Source organism: Lissotriton vulgaris, chromosome 9 (assembly GCF_964263255.1).
Source record: "Lissotriton vulgaris chromosome 9, aLisVul1.2, whole genome shotgun sequence".
Classification (NCBI taxonomy): Eukaryota; Metazoa; Chordata; class Amphibia; order Caudata; family Salamandridae; genus Lissotriton; species Lissotriton vulgaris.
Window position 1 is genome coordinate 550,011,216 of NC_141697.1, and position 24,744 is coordinate 550,035,959.

The window sequence follows — 24,744 nt, forward strand, 5'->3', positions numbered from 1 at the left end:
TAAAACCAATTAATTTCTGGCGCAGAATCTGGAGTACGCCCGAACTTATGAATTATAGGACTGAGCTCCTAGAGATCCTATCTTTACCACACGCATTACACATTCCCTGGTTGAGATACATTAGACAAACTTGTGAGAGCTTAGGAAGACCAGAATTATGGCTACACCCGGGAAATGCATGCCCTAGGATCCCACGTAAACTTCTTTCAAGGGACTTCTATGAGCGAAATTTACTCGCATCTATAGAGAGTACACAGGAGGGGTCCCTTACCAATTTGTTAATCAAATCAAAAGACTCATATTGTCTAGAGCACGTCCTTGATGGCATTAGTCCCGTCCTGACCAGGAAATTGTTTCTGCAGTGGCGATACTGCATACTCCCCCTTAGGGCTTTTACTAAACGCTGGGGCCAGCCCTCAACTACAGAACAGTGCCCGGTGTGCACATATCCTCAGGAAAATGATTTGCACATCATATTTTTTTGCAAAGTTCACCATAGATCTAGGAGGCATTGGCTCATCCCACTTTTAAAAAATCTAGGTTTTAGACATTACCCTTCAGCATATAGAATTTTAAGGATGGACTTATCACCCCCGATTGTGTTTGCGGTGGCAACATTTTTAACAGCGATGTGGCACACCCGCACTCGTTATATCAAGTCAGTCACTGATTCATGAAAACTGAAATGTACTGTTGATTTTTTACTAGAACGCACTGTTATTCTTTTAAAATGTTACTGCAAGGTGTATAACCTTTGTTTTATTTGCTGTTGACTGCAAGTTGATTTGAAATTGTATGTATATCTTTTATGATCTAAGTAGATCGAAATAAAGATTGAAATGAAAAATTAATGATATAATTTCCTGGATCGTCCAATAAGCTGTGTGCTTCTTCCATATATTGTTCCTTTGTTAGAAGGACGATATTGCCGCCCTTGTCTGAGAGTTTAATGATTATATTTTGGTCCTCTTGTGGTGATGTCACTGCCTGTTGTTCTTCACTACTTAAGTTGAATTTCTTTTTTCCTAATTGTCCTGAGTGATTTCCAGTTCTTAGTTTGTCCAAATCCCTAATCACAGTTACATGAAAACTGTCCCCCACATCAAATGGTCCTTTGGGTATGAACCTAGATTTAGCTTTAAAATTGCTTTTGATATTCCTCTGTTCAATACCTAGTTCTCTGAGGAATTCAACTGAATCACTGGCTTCCTGACTCCCCTTTGTATCCGATGTCACTCCCAACTGGTGCAAACTGACTAATGTACTCAAGTCATTTCTAGTCAGCATGTCTCTGGGAGTGCTTGTTGTATATCCTTCCCCATTGCTGATTCATCTGAAAACTGTGCATGCGCGGAAGCCTGCGCATGCGCATTCCTCGCCAGGACTGCGCATGCACAGGCTCCCACGCATGCACAGTTTCCAGATGAAGCCGCGATGGGGAAGGATGCGGCCGCAATAAGGTAAGTTTTATTTAAGTTTTATTTTAGTGTTTTAAATATAATTTAATTGGGCGGGTGGGAGGCGGACAGGCGGGAGGGCAGCCAACTTCCGTTCCGCCCCCGAATGTGCGGAGATTTGCCTAAAATCTCCGTCTTCTTTGCCCAAGGGCGGAATGGCAGGTTGAAAGAGACTTTGAGGGCCCGTAGTTGGGCCCCCCTCCCGCCTTGCCCTCAGCTATGAGTTGTGGGGGGCACCTATGGTGCCTCCATACATATCCCTCCACCATGTGGCAGGCACCTCATGGTGCATGCCACGTAGTGCAGGGATGTGTGAAGTGTCAAAGAATACAAACCGGGAGTATAGGGTCCAAGGGAAGTTTTAAGACCAGCGCGGATAAATTCCCTAAAGAACTGTTACTAAACACACAAATATCTTCGGTCTGACAGGCTTTAAAAAGCACCAGAGACAAAAACAGAAGACACAAGCAAAAGCTCCTAATCATGAATAAGGGGAGTCCTTTAAAAGGACGGAATCCCATCACACACCGAAGTGGCATGCTTCATCATCTGTGATTTCTCCTCTTGGCTGCAACACCTAGTGCAGCCAAAGGCTACAACACCCTCACTGTGAGGGAGGAGCTCAGGGATCTTTTAGATTACTACTCTTATAAAAGATATACTCAAATCCATCAGTTGTAAAGCACTGAAATAACTGAGTGATGAGCACAGTGCAAACAACTCAACTAAAAGTGGTATGTGATTTAAAACTAACTACCAGCGGAAAAAAAGAAACTGTATTGATTAACTCCTGGTGTTAAAAACAGTGCTTGCGTCTTCTGTTTTTCTTTCTGGTGCTTTTTGAAGCTTGTCAGACCGGTAGATAGGTGACGTGCCCCCTTCTTGTACTGCGATGTGTGCTGCAGCCAGCAGCACCAGCCACAGTACAAAACATAGGCATTGCGAATGCCGTGATGGCGATCCCATCCTAATACCTATGGCAGGACGCCCGACAGCCTGTGAGGTAGTCCCGTCATCCTAATTAGCCCCTACATCTGAATATGTTGCTGATAGAATTACATTGGCCTCTCCTTTGGTCTCTGTGAGGATGTGGTCGAATAGAGAAGCAACTTTTAACAGAGATATTATTTTTAGATTGTCCTAGGTTAGATAAGGGACTCAGAATTCCCTGGCTAAAAAACGTCAGTGAGTCACTCACTAAAATTGGTCTTTCTGAAATGTTCTCTGCACTGGCCATCTTAAGCAAACTAGACAAGAGAGTGGTAAAGTGATTCCACAAAGAGATAAGCATCTCTCAAAGAATGCAGGAGGTCTTTAGCAAGCACTTAACATGTGATTATTTTATTCCACTAGCCACAGGAGATATTGCATTTTGTCTAACTTTGGAACTCTACCAGTGGGAGAAGTCCCTTCTTTTCAGGCTTTAGAGCAGGCAATATGTGGCCCTTTCATGCTTTTATGAGGGGATGAAGGCCTGGGAGAGCAGAATATCAGCATGTCCATGTGATGGGCAGGCTGAGCAGTCTTTGGTACATCTTGTGTTTTTTTGTAAACGTTATTGTCCTTTTTTCCAACACTGTTTGCCAACTTGCCTTTAAGAAATGTAGGTATGCCCTAAGTAGCTTAGAGCGTTAGGAAATATAGATATTTTCTTTAGTGTCCGCTGCTTCCTTAAAATGGCCGTGCAAAGAAGGAAATTTGGTGGAGGGATAATGACATTGGAGGCAGCTTATTGCTAAGTTATTATACTTTACTGTAGCATTTTACCCTAATTGAAGTTACAATTTTTAACATTTTGTATTCAAACTTTTATAATTCATTTTTAAAGTTTTTATGATGCGTTTTTGCATAATTGTGATGAACTGTGACTTGCTTTTATGATTTTTAATAAAAAATTAAATAAAGATATCTTGAACTGATATAAATAGAATTGCAGTTCCAGTCTTTACCAGAGGGGTGACTGTGTCCGGTCTGTGATGACATAATCACGCACTTGCGTCTCTGACATCCTGACTGACAACATGGCCTTCATAAAAAGACAAATGCCCTCTACCAACCAAATCTGGATGAGAGGTACTTCCACTCAGTGAGAGTATACTTTGTGTTACATTGCCTATCATTGGACATGTATTTGTAAACATTACACTGGGATAATAAAATATGAAAAATAACCTTCTTAATTACACTACTAAAAAATAGCATTTACAAAAATTATTGCGTATTCGTTATTTATCTGACAGTCATTGCAAATGGTGCGTGAAGGGTGCAAAGATGGAGAAACAAATGCTTTGAAATGAAGTAGTGAACATTTGGTGGAGAATCTTTTCTCGGAACCCTTCCATCACAGATTATAGTTTTCAGAGCATTGCCATTAGAGGCTGATAGTGGGCTGGGGGAGGCTTGTCAGCAAGTTGTTTACAGGTGTAAAATTTACTTTTCAGTAAAGGCCAGCTCATTTGTTCACTACCTCCAACACATCTATAATGGCTGATGACAGCCAGAGGGAGCAAAACTTCACACTTGATGATGCTGGTGTTGTGGGTGCTTCAATTGGAGTCCTCCAACTTCAATACCTGCTCACCTGAGACAAAGACTATATCTGCTATATGGAGTTGAAATAGCCAAAAAAGAGGTATTGTCCCTAACAAGTTTCAGGTCTTATACATTGTGATCTAAATCCCCTGTCTGGAAACTTACTATAAAAGTGGGACCGGAAATTCCATACTCCATAGCTGCTAGTTTCAATATGCACAATAAATTGAGTGATTGCTCAAGTAGATGACTGGGAGTTGGGGCCAAGGCAACAGAAGGCCTATTGTGCTGAAGAATAGATCACCTATGTGATACTGTTATAAAGTTTTGTTGTTTGCGTATTTTTATTTTTATTAATGGATACTCTTTTAAAATAATGTAAATTGCTTGTTTATATGAATTGCTTCTTTTGTATTTTACACTACCTTTGAAGCGGAAAAAATGTATTCTTTTTTAAATTGTTTTTTATTATTGTGCTTTTATGATTTTATGACTTAAAATCGAATACAGTTGATTTGATTTGATTTGAGATAACCTACCACCTGGTATAAGTCGATTAGAAAGTCATTTATCCACCCTGAGCTGTGGTTGTCCAGCATTTACATCTTACATGTATGTATGGAAGAACAATAGAATGGTGCCATGGGTTACAGTTGCATAATCGTTTTGGTCTTTTAACTGCCACTTAGGTTTGGGAGGAGAGCCATTTTGATCTGGTCTTACCTGCAGCTGGCTGTCACTGGGACCTGCACTGCCTTCTCGCCAAACTTCATCACCTTCAGCATCTTCCGCTTCCTCACCGGAATGGCACTCTCTGGGATTGGGCTGGATACAACATCTCTGAGTAAGTTTGTAGAACGTGTCTTCTTAAATTAGTCAAAAGTCATGAAAGTTAAACAGTGCAAATACTATGGCAAGGAATAGGGAGAGAGAGAATAAAACTTTGTAGGTCAAGACATAAGCTCTTGCTCTAGTTAGGCTGTGATGCAAATGAAATGAAATAATGCTTCACTGAGCTAGCATTAATACATAGGTAGACGATAGTTTATTAGATGTATGTCACAATTAGATTAACAAATATATGAGCTGACAGAAATATTCTACACTACATATCATTTACAAAAATATATTTATATTAGGCGATATTTTAGCTATTATATTCTATTACCATACCTCAGACTTTGTTTTACCGTATGAAAGGGTCTTTGGACTAAATATCGAGTACAAAATATCATGTGGACATATTTTGATCCTCAATATTTTTGACACAATATTCCATCCACACAGGATTTCTGTCCTCGATATTCTGTCAGTGATCCTATGAGAAGGCACACATATAGAATTATCAGGGATAAGAACTACAGTTTGCTTCTTACCTCTCATTGCTTTATGAGAGTGCAAGAAACTGCACTTGCAATTGCTAAATTGGTCATATGTATCAGGGGAGAGGAGATTTTCTAGAATGGCAAAATATTCTGGCTTGATTCGTACCTAACCTTTCCGCAATCTCAGATCCCACGAGATCCCATGAGATCACTGACAAAAATGAGAACCCATTGGGTCAGCATTCCATACTATCAAAGACTCTCTCTTGCATGAATCAACCATGATCCAAACTGTAACTGCAAGGTCATACTGGACTCCAGCCCTATGGGGCTCAGGAGTCGTGCTGATGCATGAACAACAAGATTGGGTGTGCGACCCATTGATTTTGCCAGCCAGGCCTTGAAAGAGACAATGCAAAAATATTCTTAAATTGAGAGGGGATTACTGGCTATCAAGTGGGGCTGCACTCATTTTTACTTTATGGACAACTCGTTTGTGTATGTTCTCTCAACAACGGGGATGCAGGACTTCTCATTGTATCTCTTCAACGAGAGTTCATCGACTAGTTGCAGCATCTCCTCATTGATGGCTCATCAGTCCACAGCTGCATGACATATCTCGATGCCGGACCTAGCATCGCAGATCCTCGTCGACAGCTCCTTGATTCTGGCATGTGCAGTGCAACACAAGGAACTTTCGCAGGGGACAGAGCCCAGTCTGTATCTGCCTCACGCTCCATTGCAGTTGGCCTGAACCTGTGACGTGGACCCAGTCTATTATGACCAGACAACTGTGGCTGGCGCTTTTATCCCCTTAGAGCTAAATTTTCACAAAACCTTCAGTTTTACCTATTGGATTTTTGTTGGTTTGGTGTTAAATAATTTATAAAATGTTCCTGTAATATTCTAAATTGATGTGAAACTTTTTTGTGCTGTGTTTTCACTTTATTACTGTTTGAAGTTCTGCATAAATTGTTTTCACATTGCCTCTAAGTTAAGCCTGGCTGCATTTGTGCCATGCTACCAGAGGGTTCAGCACAGGTTCATGTAGGGTGTGCCCAATATTCACCCTGCCGCGAATTGAGGGTGCTCCTTGAGTAGGGTGTCATCCCTCTCTACCAGTAACCTAATTTCCTACAATCAGTGACATTTAGCTATAAACCTCAGAGGATAAGATTGTTCAGAAAGCCATAGAGCAATCTCATGTAACTCCTGGGAGTCCTAACCAGTGCTCGAAAAAGAGATGACAAGAGCCAAACCCACCTTCAAACTTTGTTTAGACTATGCAGTAAGATCTGCTGCTCAAAACGTTGGATCTTCCTGAGGGGGCACAGCTTCATCGTCCCCAGATCACCACAACAGCATGTGGTCAGTAAAGTACACCGAGGGCACCAAGGAATCATCAAAACTAAAGCTAATTTGATGGAGAAAGCCCATTTCTTGTCATGGATACATTAGTGGATCAGACCATAAGTGAATGCTGCTGATTCAAAAGCTGGGAGGGGCAGAACGGCCTTCATTTTGAAGATAGAGGTGGGATGCACTAAGTCATTGGGTCAATTGCAGCACAGATTTTCGCCTATTACGGGATTCTCGACACATGCAGGTACTAATAGACTTGTGCACAAAATTCCCCATTGCTTAGATAGTTCAGCCAATTCAAACAGGTACTCTCCAAATTTGAGCAGAGCCTTAGCACCTTAGGGTTACCAACTATCCTCCGTACTGTTGACAGATCACCCTTCAAGTGGTCGGATTTTCAGGAATAACTCAGTGTTCTGGGTATGCAACACCAGAAAATAATCCTTTGATGGCCCTAAGCCAAATGAGCAGTTGGAAGCCTGATGAGGACTCTAATGAAGCTAATCAGGATATGAATCTATCCGAAACACAATGTTGAATAGTCTATCCATAACTTTCCGAGAATTTGCAACATGCCACAGTGCACAACACAGAGACTACTGGCGACCATGCTGTTTGGCCAAACCCTGGCTGACACCAACGCAGTGCTGAATTGGGGAGAGTAATGACATGGCAGAAAATCTAAACAATGCAGTATTAATCAGAAACCATCATTTGGATGCAAAGTTCAAAATGATGTTCAAAAATGAATCATAGGCTATTATAAACAAAAGTGGCACAATGATCGCTTTCTAAAGAGAAGATTAATGAAATTTGTTTACAAGATATGACAAGGGGCTCATTCTCGGTCAAACCTGCTGCCAGACTGATTTAGTGAGCTTGGAGGAATGGACTTGGATGAAGGAGTGCCACAAACCAACAACATGCTTGCTGCCCTCAAACCCCACTCAAAGGCCTTGAGCAGTTGTGCCAAAACCTGCACCCCCCACTAGAGATCATGGAACACTCCCAGTAGGTAGTGGAGGATGCTAGAGCCTAAGACCCAACTCAAAACCATTGCAATGGTTACAGGACTATGCTTGGTGAACCAGTGATAAGATGGTTGCTCTGAATTAGATCAAACAGAAAGATTGAGGCTCTTAACATGGATTAGGTAGGAATGTAGCAAGCCACTCGACCCTCAAAGACCAGGTCATCATGGACTGTTGCACTATGATGTCAGGTGTGACACCATTGTATAAATAAAAGCCACCCAAGCACTCGAGGTCAGATGGCATTGCATGAGTTAATGTGTCTCCATAGGTTTTTTTATGACTCTGCTTCGACCCACTACAATCGTCAGCCATCGGTTTGTTGGCAGTGTAATTCATGTATTACATCAATGGAACCTCACTTAAACTTTTTATGATGAGACGAGGAAGTAATGCAGTTTGTGGGCCACTGGGTAGAGCCAGGATAAGATAATAGAAGCTGTTGTACAACAAAGATGCGGGTTCAGAGCCAAAAGATCAGCAAATCTGTGACATTTGTTAGAAAACATGAACTAGAACACTGATCATTAACACCTTCCAAGCTCAGCCCGTCATGAGGCAGTGTAGCTGTGCTCATGACGAGCTGAGTTCGTCATAACTGATGTGGCCCTCCCACGAGTGGCTGATTACCCTCCTGTGCGGGCGTTCCAAGGGAGTAGGCGGAGTCGTGTCGTCATGAGCACAGCTCCACTGTGCAGCATGATGACCTGGGCTCGTCACGAGCACTGCGGCGCTGCGCGCGCCCGCACCGCGGGGGAATTAGTCCCACGTGGAAGGGGTTAAAATGGCTCAACTGGCGAATAAAACAGGGTTGTGAGAGGAATTCTTTCATCAATGATGTCTACCACATCAATATTATGGCAGGATGGAATGCAGAGTATTGAAAGCTGGGTGAGGCCTTATAACATGGGAGTGTTAAACGTCACCACAGCAGCTATCAGTGAGTAATTGTGCTTCAGTAGATTAAATCTTAGACCATGATTAAAACAGTGGCATTGGAAAGCTAGTGCTATGACGCAAGCACAACATTCTGCACACAGAGGGGAAGATTTACAAAAAAGTTGTGCAATGCAACGCAGCCCCCTGCGAGGCTATGCTGCATTGCGGGACAGGGAGGGAGCAGGAGAGCGCCATATTTTTAAAGATATGTCTCTCCTCCCCTTTCCCTTGCGCTGATTTCATCAGCTGTGCACCATGCACACACCTTAGCACTGTAGCGCTAGGGCGTGTGCATGAGTGTAGCATAGGTTTTGTACAGGAAGGGTACCTTTTCCGTAAAAAATACTATGCTAGACACAAGGGAAAGCTTTTCCAAGTTTGTATGCGTGCTGCACAGTGCAGCATGCATGCAAAGTCGAAAAAGGAAGGAGAAATGAAAGCATTTCTCCTTCATTGTGCCTAGTTAAAAAGAGCGCAGTTTTCTCACACTAAACTCAAGATGCTGTTTTTATGAATTGCGTTCAGCATGAAAAACCTTGGGTGGTTGCATGGGAACGCCCATGCACCACCCTTGGCACTTCCCCACGGCGCAAAGTAATGCGAAGCAGCATAATGCGTTGCTTCGCATTACTTATACGTTGTTTCCAGCACTAAACAAGTTTAACGCTGGAAAGTTAATGAGGAAAAACAGATTTTGTGCCATTTTGCGTCACTTTTGTGACTCAAACACGGCACAAAATCTTGGTAAATCTCCCTCAGAGAGTCTAAGGCTTTGCCTGCCAAATGTGGTAGCACTGCAGTGAAGAGACCGCAGAGTTGGAGAGCAGGCAAATGGTGCAGATGGATAAACAAGCTGGGGAAAAAGGGTGGATGTACTGTTCTGGGGTCAGAGGGAAATTGTCATGACATCACAGAAATGTTTATTGATTGCGTGGAACAGCAGCACTGTAGGGAGAGACGCCACCGTGCGCCACCACCATCAATTCATCAGGAAAACATCCAAGCCAACACCAGGTAACACGATTTCAGGAACATGACGTTGAGTAGGATGAAAACCAAGGTTTTCAAAAGGTGGCACAAGGCACTATTTACCTTCTATTCCTCTATCTTCTGGGAAACTTTGCGGCCTCTAGAGGGGCTCTCCCTTGGTTGCAGACTTGTACTCGGTGCTTTGGTAGCAATGCAGTGTTGCTTCCTTGAAAAAGACATGTCACATCTATGACTGGACACTGATAGCCAAGCCCCATCTGTTTAAAAAATAAATCAAATAAAAGTATTTCTCCCCAGTCTGCCTCCTAGTATATACTTAGTCCATCAGACTAAGAGTGAGTTTGGCTCTGCCTGACTGGCGGTGCTCCCTACATTTCTGGCCCAGTCTTTGGCACGTGATCTGTGTATTGCCTGCAAGGCTGGACTGGCCGTACTGGGCATTGGGCGTTTCTCGGGGAGGCTGGAAGGGTGAGGGGCCGGTTATGTAACTAGGGGGTGTTTTTGCAGCAGTGCAGCCATTTTGAAAGTACCCGAAGCAGAGTTCCTTGTATATCCAGTAGTTTTCAGGCAACAATAAGAGTGTCAAGATAACTCTGGTGATCAATGTACCTGCTGAAGAGAGATCAGAGTTTTGTCTAGTGGCAGTTTTGTCTCATCTAAGGTTGCGCAGATGGTTGATATACCTGAAGCAAAGGAGGTGTACCCATGCATAGAACAGTTTTTTATGTGCATAGCTTAGTGGGTTACTGGTTTTGTCACAAAGACCCTTTTATTACTGTGCACTACATATGTTACAATTATAATCAGAATATAGCACAGTGAACTAAAAAGTGTCATCAAAGAGCTGCATGCAAACCACCTGGTACAGGTTAGAAATGTCACCAGTGTCTATCTCTGTTTAAAAAATATTATAAAATATATCGATCAAAAGAAAGTTATGTTTTTTTCTGGGTCTTTAATTATCCTAATGTTGCTTGAGAAGAAATAAATTCGTATTGGTAAAGCCAACTTCAACCACTGTGTGACATACTGAACCCTGAGTTTGTACTCTTCCAGAACCAAGCACTCTTAAAAAATGCCTAACAGTATGGATACCCTGAATCCTACACCTTGTGCCCTTTGTCTTATGTAACATTGTCTATACACTGATTTACATATGCATGATTCATTGTCTCTGTATTTGTGTATCATGTAAAGTGCTCCAAAACCCTACCCTGGTATGAGAGGCAATATAAAACAAATGAAATACATGTGAGAGAGGGGCTATATAGAGCCAAGGGGCACTGTTGGAGGGTGATAGTGAAGGAATCATTGAAGGGCCCCAATAAAGATTGTGGAATCCTGGGGCATTTTAAGGTCAACATTTACTGCTTTAAAAGCTAACACAATACGATATATAATGAAAAATGTGTTGTACAATACAACATTTTCACCCAAATCTTCTTGGAGTGGGAACCCCTCCAAACACTATTTGTAGTGGTCAGTCTTGCTTGCTGCGCTCTCTATGCAATTGACAGCAGTTGGTCTGAGAACATTTGCCAGGGGTGCTTTGGGTTCCCAGTCCGGCCCTGATTGCCTGACCAATTTAGGGTCATGGATCCTCGGAGACATGACTTTATTAATGTACCTCCCAAGCTGTATAGGTTTAGATAACAGGGCACTAATTCACTATATTCACTTGGGCTGATTGGCAGTTGAACTGTAAGAGTTGGTTAACACTGAATTTTAGTTTGATTTTCTTAGAAGAGTTGCTGCTGTGAAATGTTAAGTCCTACAGGTTTGTTTTGTTTGCTTAGTTCTCATACACTTGCTGCCCACTTTCCAATGATGCTAGAAATATGGGCCAACCCCTTCCAACCAAGCAGGTTATTTATGACATTTAATATGATCTGCTTTGTTACAGGCACAATGAAAACCACTAATCTGATGGCATCTCCGCACAGAAGTACATGTTTCTCTGACTACTCCCCTAAAAGTCCCTTGCTTCAATACCTGTACCTTTCTAAATGGGAGATGGTATTGATGAGTGACCCTTATTCTGTGCCATGTTTTTGGTTTCCTCACACTAACATGACAATAATGGAGGACAGTTCACTGAGCCGTTTTGTTAAAATAGGGCTGCCAGCCCCTTTCCAATGTAAGTAGTCATCCAGGGCCTTGCAAATGAATACTCACATGTAGCACAAGATATCACTTGCTATTGAATGGGATGTTATGCTATTCAGTCTGCATTGCTACAATCATGGGTTACCTTCTGCCATGGGCATTCCAGTTATGCATTGAAACCTAAACCGTGCTCCCACGGAACACGCAGGTCGAAGCACGCCCATTCCGCAGCGGAACGGGGTGAACCAGATAATGATGCATGTCACCAATCTTGGTGGGTGAGGGTTTTCAAAGACAACCCAGCGTTTTCTTCACCATGGAGAGTTACTTCATAAAAAGAATATGGCTCTTTTCGATTTTTGATAATCTGTTAGGAGGATGAGACCATCTGACCCAGTCTCCCCTTTCTCTCCCTTTGTTTGATAAGTAACTAGGCAGGGTGCAGCTGTGAGAGCTGTGAGACCCAATAAAATATCACAATTGATGCATTCTACAGAAAAGCCTTGGTTTAATCCACACTGAACATAGAACTCCACACCTCCAGAAAAATGACAGAGATAACGGGTCTAACTTTCTCAGCTGATGAAGTAGAAAGGATTTTTGCAACAGCTTCACCTTTTGAAGGATCTAATAACGCAGACATAGGTATAGACAGCAATGGCTGGGATGAACACAATACACGGAGACAAACCCAGATCGAAACCATGATTCATGGTTTGATGATTACAGAATACCTGGGAGAGAATGCAGCCCCACAAGGGCTCATAATTATTATTATTATTATTATTAAAACTTTTATAGCACGCTCTATTACCACGGGGTATCCTGGCGCGGTGAGTAATTTAACAGCAAGAGTGATAGATCAAGAACAAGTCTGTTAGAGTGGAGCGTTAAACAGATAAGTCTTAAGTTCTTTCTTAAAAACAGTAATGGTCGGAGAGGCTCTGAGGAACAGGGGGAGGGCATTCCAAGCAGAAGCTGCCTTAAATGAAATTGATTTGCCACCCAGTCGGGCATATTTGTATTTGGGAATGGCCAATTGGCATTGGTTGGCCGAGCATAGGGCACGGTTGGGAGTATAGAATGAGAACCGTTTCTGCAAATACGTCGGTCCTTGGCCATGAGCTGCTCTAAATGCCAACACAAGAATTTTAAACAAGATTCGGTGTGGCACTGGGAGCCAATGCAGGCTTCGTAAATGGCTCCGCATGCTCGACCTCCTGGGAAGAGAGAAGAGCAGACGTACTGCAGCGTTTTGTATCACCTGAAGGCGATGAACCATGTACCCAGGCAAGCCACTAAATAAGGCATTAGCGTAATCGAGCCGAGACAAGATCAGGGCTCGAAGGACAGTCTCCTTGGCTGCCCTGGGAAGAAGAGGGAAAAATCTTCTCAAGGCTCGCAGGGTACCGAAGCAGATGCCAGTCAATTTTTTAATATGGTCCGAGAACTTCAGGTCCTGACCGAACCATACCCCCAAGTTCTTAGCTGGGCCTCCCATCGCACGAGGGCAGGGCAGGTCCGGGGGCCAAATCTGGTCCTTGAAGTTGTCAGGGAAAGAGCCAAAAAACAGAACCTCAGACTTGTCTTCGTTGCACTTAAGTTGGACTTGTGCAAGCCACCGAAATACTTCCGACAAACAATGCTGGACTGCTGATGGATCAGACACACCCTTAGGCCAGGTGAAAAGCAGCTGTGTGTCGTCTGCGTAGGCCATTATCTTGGCTCCCAGCTGTTCCGCCAGATAGAGTAAGGGGGGTCATATAGACGTTAAATAATAAAGGGCTTAACGTAGACCCCTGCGGAACTCCAGTTGTCAGTCTCTTCGAGGCCGAAGAGTAAAGGGGCATCCAGACCTGCTGAGTTCTATCGCTCAAAAACGATGACAACCAGTCAAAGGCCAGCCCTGAAATGCCAACGGCTCCCAGTCTTGCAATAAGCAAGGCATGGGGCACCGTATTGAAGGCGGCAGAGAGGTCCAGTAGAATCAGGACCGCTCTGCCACCCCCGTCCAAGCACTCCCGAACTGCCTCCGAGACCTCGACTAGTGCCGTCTCGGTACTGTAGGCCGCTCTAAACCCTGACTGAGCAGGATGTAGGGCGTGAGAGGACTCGATGAAACTATCCAGCTGTTTGAAAGCCACCTTCTCACACACCTTCGCCAGAGCTGGCAACAGTGAGATGGGCCGATAGCTCGATGGCGTTGATGGATCTAGACCAGCCTTTTTTAACAGAGGGAGCAGTTTTGCCTCCTTCCAACTTCTCGGAATCGAGGCAGTAGAAAGGGAGAGGTTGATGATCTGAGTCACCTCTTGATTAATGATATCCACTATCCCTCCCAAAACCCTGGCCGGGCAGGGGTCCGAGGGAGATCCGGACTTTAAAGCCGCCAGGATTTGCCGTATGTCAGATTCCGAGGCCGGCAGGAAAGCAACAAACTGAGCCTCTAAACGTCGTCTATCCGATAATGAAAGGGCAGATGAAGTCGCAGAGGTCTTTTGAGCCGCTTCTAGGTCCAGTTGGATTTTTACAATTTTGTCCGTAAAGTAACAAGACAATTCTTCACACCATTGAGCGGAAGAAGGGAGCAGGGGTTGGGCAGCACATGGAGATAAAAAATTTTGGACAATCGAGAAGATCTCTTTACTGTTGTTATCCGCCTTCTCGATTCTATCCGAATAGTACCTGCTTTTAGCTGTCTTAATCGCAGCGTAGTATTCCTTTTGAGCTGCACGTAAAGTCTTCTTTTCGGCTGGCAAGTAGGCTTGTCTCCAGACTCGCTCTAATTTCTTACAGACCAACTTCTGTTCCCGCAGAGCATGCGTGAACCATGGTTGTGAGGGTCTCGATCGCATCCGACGGATACCCCCCACATTAGTGGAGGCAGCGGAACGATTCGCAATCCAAAGATTGAATGCGTCGACCGCCGCTTCCATCTCCGTCATTGGATCCGGACGGGTACCGGAGAGGGACTCAGATAGGGACACCAAATTAATTTGTGGCCGATGTGCCAGAGTAGGAGTTTTTCTCAGATCCTTATCTAACTGCCAAGCGAACTTAATCAAACAATGGTCGGACCACAACATGTGCATCGGGAGGGAAAAGACTGATGTCAAAGTTGGTACAAACCAAATCAAGAACGTGACCTCCCGCATGCGTAGGGGCATCCACCCATTGAGTGAGGTGAGCCATACTAAAAGTCTCACTGAGACGAGTAGCTTCAGTGGTATTCCCGGAATCCACATGAATGTTAAAATCGCCCAGCAGTAGGTAACGGGAGAACCGTAAAGCTCGTGGCACGATAACCTCCTCCAGGGTTCCAATAAAGTTTCCAACATAGCCTGGGGGACGGTACACTAACGTGCCACCTAAGGTAAAATGCGGACTAAGCTCCAAACAAAAGTGGAGAAGTTCTGCCTCTATCAGCTCATCCAGATGTTCGCAGGTGAGGGTCCAATGATCCCGATAGATCACGGCAACCCCTCCACCTCTTCCCTGTTGGCGATCTGCTCTGCAGATCCTGAAACCACGGGGGATAGCTAACTCGACTACTGGCGCACAGGAGTCGGTCATCCAGGTCTCGGTGACAAAGAGCAGATCAAAATCATTTTCTGCTAGTAGGTCAAAGACCTCAGCCGTGTGGCACACCAGTGATCTAGCGTTGATTAGGCCCGCCTGAATGCTGTTGATTTCATTGCAGGGTTGGGTAGGCGGGGGTACAGGACTATTAAGTTGATAATTACAAAAAGGGCAAACTCTATAATGAGAGATGAAACATTTATATTCCAGAGATGATGAGAGAGATGAAACATATATATTCCAACAAGGCAAAACTTTTTAAAAAGACTGCTCTCTTATTTTATGGCACTGCACAAGGGACTGGCTTATATTAAATATGTAAACAGCAGCACACCTATCCCAATAACTCACAACAGAAATACACACCATTAAGATATGCCTAAAATCTTACCTGTTCATGGCTAGTCTTAAAACAAGACTGGATGAGTTGAATCAGACCATGAATGAATTTGAAGCGACCGTGAAGCAAACCAAATTCCAAATACTAAGGAAAGACACCAATAAATTAACACATGAGTGGATGTACCCATATATAGGGGATGACTATGTCATGTCAGGAAGAAATTTGGGATATAACTAACCTTAGGCGGTGAGCTTCGCTCCGCTCACTGAGTTTTCCGCACTCCACATTAGGCGGAGCTCACAGAGTTCCAGAGCAGAGTTTTTTAGCTCGCTCGCGTTCGTCAATGCCAAGTTGGCGACCGCGATCAAGGAAAATCAACCTCCCGGCGAGATTTTTCCTTGTTTGCGTTCGCCAACATCAAGTTGGCGAGCACAAGCGTGGAAAATCAACCTCCCACTGAGATTTCTCAAAGCAGGGGGGTCAGGTTTCTGACTGCGAGTGGTCGCGTATGCTCGTGACCTCTAGCATTGAGAAAGCTGCCGCTCAGTAAAAATCTACTCGAGTGGCAGAAAAGGAAAGCAGGGACCGCTTGCACTGTGCATGATGCCGTTCGCGATGATTCCACAGCGCGGGCAAGCATCCAGCACTGTGCAATCACTGCAAACAGCATTTTTCTATCGTACTCCATTGCTTTGCGGAGCTCCGCCTAGTGCGGCAGAGTTTTTTTTGCACTTAGCGGAGTTCTGCGTATTGCAACTCCGCGAACTCCGCCCAGGGTTAGCTATAACACCGAAAGTGACACAAGTGATACCAAGTCCAACAGCTCTGATTCCAGCTCAAGTGTGAACGGAGATTACAGAGGAAGGAGAAACAACAGGAGGGACACTAGGTGAGGCTATGGACAAAGAGTGAAGGGGGCCCATACAATGGTCCATCAATGTATTTCATGCCACATTACTACAGTCCGCCACCACCCCTCCCAGATGCCCCCACTCCTTTTAGAACACTGGGAAACTCCTCATGGCACCTACCCCAACTACCAATATGGTGAACACAGGCCTTTTTTAGGGGAAGGCTAGGGACGCCTAAGAGGCAGAACAAGGAGATGACCGCAAGTCCAACAGACTGTCCCACCAGACAACCAGGATCCTGACAAAAGACACACCAAGAGGGGCGAGCAACCAGGTAGGTCCGAGCCACAACCAGCCTAATAGTGAATCTCACAGAGCACGCCCTCTCAACCACACCAATGCAGTTATTAGACAAATGTCTGGGTTTTGTACCTCCAGCAAACCTTGACAAGTTGAAACTCAGCTGTGAGGTCAAATAATTCATCAGAAAATTAAAATTGAAGCCCTTGTTTGAACGAACCCCCCAAAAAATGAAACAATGATACACTGTGTGACACAGTTTTAAGAGTGAAATTCACCTTCATCCCTCCAACCACCACAGTACCGGTTCAGAGAGTGGCCTTTGAAAAGGCTGTCCTGAAAGAAATTGGGGATATTGAACCCAGGACTGTAAATGTTTTTCACAATACCACCAAGGAAGGAAAAGCATCCATCAGGGAACTGGCCAATGATAAGGACCTAGTGATAAAACCAGCTGATAAATGGGGTGCCGTTGTCATCCAGTCAACAGCAGGGTACAGGAGAGAATGCTTGAGACTCCTGAGTGATCACAGGAATTATGAACCATTAGTAACAGACCCATCAGATTTCCTCAGAATACAGATAGGAAACATGACAGAACAGGCCCTAGCACAATCCTGGATAACACAGAAGGAGGGAGAGTTTGTAACCAACAAAACTCCCACCACCCTGTATTTCAACACAAGTCCAAAGATACACAAGAATCTGGAAAACACGCCAGGATGACCCATAGTTTCTGGGATAGGTTAAATTTTGGAATCTTTATCAAAGTTTGCAGATGCTTTCCTAAGACGAATAGTTAAAAGCACCAACACATATCTGAAGGACACAAAAGATGTCCTACGCTTACTGAGGGATAAACAATTTGACCCCGACAAGCATATACTCATGGGGTTAGAAATTGAGAGTCTAACTACTAGACTGTCCCACATGGATATACTGAATATAATTGAATAGGTCCTGTTTGAGATAGACTGAGACTATCAGACACACAGGAATGCCGTGATGGAGTGCTGCAAATGGGCTCTTACCCAAAATTTGTTTGAATTTGAAGGAATTCTGTATCTACAAAAACACTGGACCAGCATGGGCAGCACCTTCGTGCTGAGCATAGCTGGTCTCAATGTTCACCATATGAAGGCACACACAATCCTACGTCCCCACAACCCTTTTCAAGAACACATAAAACTGTGGAAAAGGTACATTGATGATGTCCTGATCATATGGGAGGGCAATGAAGCTACTGCAAAGAATTTCTTGAGTTGGTTGAACTTACAAAATGAGTTCTTAAGGTTTACATACCATGGGGGCAATTTACGTTGTGACCGCCTAGAACAGTACAACAGAAACCTGAAACTTTTCTCTGCCCCTCCCTCTCTCTCTATTTTGACAGAAAGAACTCCTGAGAACCTCACCATGGAAGTGCATGGTGACGCATCTACATGTAATACCCTGATTACACCTGAGTCTAAAGACCAATCAATATGAAATCATAAGCCCCACCTCATTTGGGTGCTTTTTTTTAATGCTATGCACCTTCCATTATCATCCAATATTGATGTAATCCCTACGATCCTGTAGGACACAGCAACATCATGAGGAGATTGTAATGTCAGAATAATATTTTATATTATGTAATGTCCGAATGCCTCATCATACAAATAAAGAAACAAAGACAGCCAGAGCAGCAGTATACGGAATAACTAAACCAACACACTGGTGAGTACTGCGTATCTCATTTTGGTTCCCTTTATTTCTGTGAGGCGTTTTATTTTTATTTTTAAGCTTCATTACATTTTACTGGTAATTTGTACCAGATTTAACCAAAATGTGCTGTTCACAAAAAGCTGTTTCTATAGCCCCTAGGTGGAGGCGTCATCCACAGGCAGCACTGGTGACCTCACACCTAATCATGAGCAATATACAGATCATATACACAAACTGCCGTTGGAACGCAGAAGCAGTTCCATTGACGGTCGCCATCTTGGGTTTGCGGTCTAGTTGTTTTCCAACACGATCACGCTACAGCAGCTCTTACTCTATCTGGTGTCCCACTGTCAGAGAAGACAGTAAGATGTGTGCCTGAGCTTGAAATTTTGTAGGTGGTTACCCAAGGGTGTAACCTTGACAAAGTAAGGTTGACGTAGCGCCCAGCATCAAGGATGTTCTACTGCATAAAACTATCCCGATAGCTGAGATATTGTTTTTTTATCCCTCTTTTATTTTATTTTATAGCATGTGACTACAGGTTCACCTCTCAGCCTGAGGACCCATGATGCAAAATACAGCATTATATATGTACGCAGTGTTTTAAATGTGTGTAATTCCTTTCATAAGGCTCATTGGTTTCACTCAAAGTGTCCACCTCATAACATTTTATTCACTATAGTCGCAATGAGGTGAGCACACTAAAGTTGATTATGATGCATGCACAATTATTATGGAACACACAAATGACTGTTTCTTAACATTGTAAATTAGCTAGAGGTATCTCTTCTTCAATTATGTTTTCTCAGAAACATAAGCAGATACACCAAGTAGGTGCTGCATGAATGTATATGTGTTGGCAGTGTGTGCAGCTACTATAAAACAAAAGGAGTGGTATCAGGGAGTTAGCTTCCCTGGTTGTGAAGAAAAGCCTTGGGATAAGGCTTGAACACATTGACCTTTTAGAAAGATAGGCACATTAGAACCTACCCTTTCTCATTGCCCCAGTTGTAATCATACCGACAAGGGGCCTGAATAAATAATATTTTTCCTACTAGGCAGGTATTTTTAATATCCCATTATCTACACAATCAACACACAACCCCTCCACTACTACTTTGTGTCATCGATTCACATCATAAAAACCTATAAAGTGCTCCTACGTAACATGTAGGTCGAAGCACTCCCCATTCCGCAATGGAACGGGATGAACCTGATCATGAAGCATTGCGCCAAGGGACAACCCTGGTGGGTGAGGGTTATCTAAGAAAACCCAGTGGGTTCTTCAACCATGGAGAGTTAGCTCATAAAAAGGGTAGGGCTGTTATTGATTTTTGATGTATTCCAGTGATGCACACATTCTGTATTTCTCCAAGCAAAGGTCTTTACATTACACATGTAATATGTTCTTGTTTTCTTTGCTTCATTGGGGAAGACTACATGTTGAAAGTGTTAGTTTGCAGATAACTAATAAATGATTCTCTTGAGTAGCTGATTGTTTTGTCATGCTATTGGTCAGCAAGCCCAAATAGAAATGCCATTTTATGTTTTTATTTATTTACTTATTATGAGGGAAGAAGTGTATTATACGGCATGGTTGTGTGACTTCACTGTGTAATACTTTCATGATACCGACTTGGGTTTGTTCAGGCTTGTTTGTTATACCTTAGCTCAAGCCTAGGAAAGCTCTAACTTTAAGCAGTCAGGCTTAAGCAAAGGAATACGTATAAAGCACCAGAATAACTAAATAAGAAAGTCATGCAGCGCAAAAGAAATCTGAAACCAACTTATAAGAATAGATCTCACTTTTATGAATTTTTAAACACAAAAACGAACAAATTTGACTTGAGGTTCTGAAGATATGGATTTTTGAGCAAATCAAAAATCACTGCTTTAAATGCAAAACCCAAACAATTATTAGTAAGCTGAAAGTGTGGAAACTGTTATAAAGTTGTGTTTGGCTACTCCGCCTACTTTGGATGACCAACTCTGGCAAGGAAATGATCAAGGGGCCAGAAAGGAGTTGTAGAACAGTAACCTTGTCATCAAAGCAGTCTCAAGGCTGGTTCCAGGCTCTAAGGGGCAAGCAGCCCAAGACTTTAATGGAGTGGTCCTGTTGCAAAGGATACAGGATGCTGAAGATGCTGTAAGATGCTGAGGAAGCTGTGCGGTGGACAGGGGGCTGCAGGGTGCTACTCCTCAGTCCACGGTCCAGACAGGATGACTTTGGCCACAGGTGACACTGTCCCTCAAAGTACTCTTTGGTCCACCCACAGTACAGTTGCCAATGGGCTTCTGGTCTCCGGTCCCAAAGAAACCAGTGGTTCCTATTGGTGAAAGCCAGTGTCTGTCACGGGCAACCAAACTGTACCCCAATGACTCTCCCTAGTGCAGCTGACTATGATGCGACTTTTGAGCATTTGGACTTGGTATCTCCAGCTGCACATCGGCGGTCAGTGGCAATCAAGCAATTGTAGCTACTGACTAGCCAGGTCTGGCTTCTTCAGCTTTTGTGGCCCTGGTGCTATAACAAGAAGTCACCCAACTGACTCTTGGAGTTCACCTCTTCTGTCTGGGGCTCAGGAGTGACTTTTTCATGAGCCAAGCACCACATCACAGTCCTCTTATTTCTAGGCTAAGGAGCAGAAGGTGCAGTCCATTGGTGCAACCTCTCTTGCCAAGTCCAGGGAATAGCAGGGCAGTTCTTCCTTGGTCCTCTCTCCCATCCAGATATGATTTGAGGGCTGGGTGCTAGGAGTCCCATTTTTATACCCAGAAAGGGCTCCCGGGGGAAGCAGTGACTACTAGCCAATTGGCTACTAGGACTTTCCTCACTTGCTGACTTCCTGCAATGTGTAGGAGCTAGTTATCCCAGAGTGTACTATTCTGCCCATTTCCAATATGGCAGAACCCTCCTCTCTTGGTTTGTGGAGCCCTGTAGCCCACCCTTGATGTGTGACTACCTGGGGGCTACACGCCCACGAAAAAACACGATTTGGCAACTGGTCTCCGCTCTCTGTCCACGAAGACAGCCCATCTACCTAAACAAAAGAGTAACTCTCTTGAGTGTATCTAGCACTTGCCCTTCAAAGTCAGCTTCCCATATGAAGCTCTGCTTTTGGGCTCACACATTGTGTGACTCCCTACCAGGGAGAGGTAACATCTCTTCCAACAGCAGGCCTCTATTTTTCCCGCTCCTAAGAGTTGTTCACGTTTAACCACAGGAGGGCAGACGGCTGACTAGTGCCAGGATCTGCAAATGACTACTGGTAAGCTTAGGCAACAGAATTGCAACTTTTTAATAGTTGAATTTGTTTATGTTACTTTAAATTTGACATAGGCACCAAGACCGATTTAATGTAATGATTATTTTGTTACCTTGAAGTACCAACGTTAGTAGTCCCAGTCACAAGTTAGCACAGCTAACATGTAAGTGTGTAACCCTGTACTCGTCAATGGGGCTGCTAGCTATTTCGCAATAAAAACAACAATTTGCATGAGACAACAATAACGAGGAGTGATCTTGAATACGGTGGCAACAAGGTATTGAAGAGAGAGAAAATACAAAAAGAACTGAGAGGTCAGGGTGATGGGGCATTTTTATAACAGATTCAGGCTGGGATAGTAAGATGTGTGAGCCACAAAAAGTGCTGAGCAGAGGTGCCTTGGGCGCATAGATGGAACAGAACTTTCAACGTAATGCAGGTCAATTTAATTTTCGACTTACTTACAAGGAAGTCCATGAAGATCTTTGAGGGCTGGACAAATTACACTGACATTTTTTGTTTCAGAAATCAACCTAGCAGTTGGATGCAGAAGGACATTAATGGGCGCTAGGGAGCATGTGAGCATACCCAAAAGGGGAGCATTTCCATAGACAGTCTGAGTTAGTGTTAGGGCTGGCACTTTAGTGTTCAACTGTTTGAGGTCCCAGGGAGATGAGAACCAATCCAAATACATAGCAGTTTAACTTTGTTAGCTGGAGTAGGAGGGAAGCCATCAACATTAAGTTCAGAGAGTAAATCTTTGCAAAACGTGGGCAGGGCTCGAAAATTCCACTCGACTGCTCGCATAGTCAAGCTAAATTTAACAAGGTCGAGCTGTTTTAGGTCCTACTCGCCCTTTCTAGCGAGTAGGAAACCAACCAACTTTTGTCCTCGGTCTGTGAAAACGGAGCAAATGTGACAAGATAATAAGATTTAAAGGCATTTTTATTGCTCACAAAGTTAATGAGCAATAAAGATGCCTTTAAATCTTGTTATCTTGTCACATTTGCTCCGCTTTCACTGACGTAGGTCAAGTAGGTTGCAGTTAGGTCGAGGACATTTTTTAAGGTACTAGTCCTGCAGGACTAGTACCATTTATTTGATTATTATGAGCCCTGGTAGGATTGAGTGATCGTCTTATGAGAGAGAATGAATTCAGTTTTCTGTGGGGTGAACCAGTCAACGGCCAGAGACATTCATCTGTGCAGATTGTCAGGGTACTTCTTTACAGAGCAAATGTCTATGAGTGATGATATTTTTAGAAAAATCTGCATGTCATTATCACATCAATGAACAGTCATGTTTACTTCCTCAGTGGGTGGTTGCTGGAATAGGGCCAGAGGAGGTTGTAAGCTGCTAAAGGTTTTACAGCTTTACAAACTTGCCCTAAAAAATACTGCTTAGCCTCCACCTAGTACAATCAATATCACAAATGGAATATTCGCAACATATTATATAGTAATTTTCATATTTTGTAAAACTTCCTTTAAACCGTCGTATCATGAAGGTTATATGTACCGTATGGTTTTTACCCAATATATTTGAATGTCTACATGTAACATTGTTTACATTAACCAAACAATAAAGTTTACTTACTTACTGTTTGCAGTCCGAAAACAAGCATTAACAGCAACATGCCTGACTTGTATTTTGAGTGCACATAAAACATGACAAAAATCCTGGTGCTGTGAAAAAAACTAAACAAAATGATTGAATTCTGTATATAATTGAGCCCTGAGAAAAGGACTTTAATGTACGATACTTCAGTGAAATGTTGCAATATAAAATTTGCCTTCATACATTGCATTGCAAAGAAAACACTCGATAGTAGGTAGAATGATACACAATGCAGACTTTAGCATAAGGTGATAGAAAAATACTGCTTTGGGTGTAGCCAAAACGTACTCTACGTGTATATGAAAGCAACAGTAACAATAGGATATAAGACAGCAGCACTGTCAGGTGACACCCAAAAAAAGGAGGAAAACCAACTAAGAACATCTTCTTTGAAGCACATTCTAGGAAAGTAGGATCTGCTTCTAATGGTTACCCCCACTTTTTGCTAAATGTGATACTGTTTTTGACTAGTCTGACTGGGAACCCGCTAATCAGGACCGCAGTCTATCTGCTTTCTCCCTAAACTGTTATGTTATGTACTTAGGTACATTCCAAATTGGATACTGGGGTACCCTTGTCAGTCCTTAGTATATGGTACCCATGTACCTGGGGCATAAGTACCCCAGAGGCCTCCCATGGGTTGAAGCATGTATTATACCACCCATGAGACGCCATTCAAAATGGAAATACAGGCCTGCCAATGCAGCTTGTGTAAGATGGTGCATGACCACTTACTTAAGATATAGGTTTACTATATCCAAGGGTCACGACACTTAAAAACTATAAGTCACCTCTAAAGCAGGCCGTAACAATCCTGAAGGTAGGATGCTTGGTTCTAAGTGAGAGGGTGCCACTGCATGAGCAGGACACCCCTGCAGCCTACGGAGTCCATTCTCCCGGGTTGTTAGTGAAGCAGCCATTTATGACATATAGAGTGGCATTTTGCGACCGCATGATGACAAACTCTTAAATGGCTGAAAGTAACCGTATCGTGTTTGGTGTCAAACATTGTGAATAATACCCCCAGCACCAGTGACCGGTGTGGAAGGTATGATTCCACCCCTCAGAAGCGAGCTTTGTTGGGTCCCTGGTGTTCCTGGTATCAGCCTTCTAGTCCCGCGCAGCACAAAATGGTAGCTGACGACCAGAGACACATTTCTGCCCTCCTTCTGCTGAGCCAAGCTCAAGCAGGGGAAATCAGAACAATAGGCATCCTGTCACAGGAGGTGTGACCCCCTCCCAGATAGGATTTAGTGTATTAGGGCTGGGTGGGTGAACTTTTCAGTGACTGAAAGTCTGCATGAGGGGCATATTTGGTGTCCCTGTGCATAGTCCAGTA

At 43.5% G+C, this 24,744-nt stretch overlaps 1 protein-coding gene across 1 annotated transcript in view; it reads left to right on the forward strand.

Annotated features, from left to right (window-relative positions):
- Positions 1–24,744, forward strand: part of LOC147691766 (solute carrier family 22 member 6-A-like) — a 210,675-nt gene that overhangs the window by 73,578 nt on the left and 112,353 nt on the right. Inside the window, exon 3 of the mRNA XM_086938061.1 lies at positions 4,679–4,833. Coding sequence (XP_086794187.1) covers positions 4,679–4,833 — 155 coding nt within the window. The remainder of the gene's footprint in view (positions 1–4,678; positions 4,834–24,744) is intronic.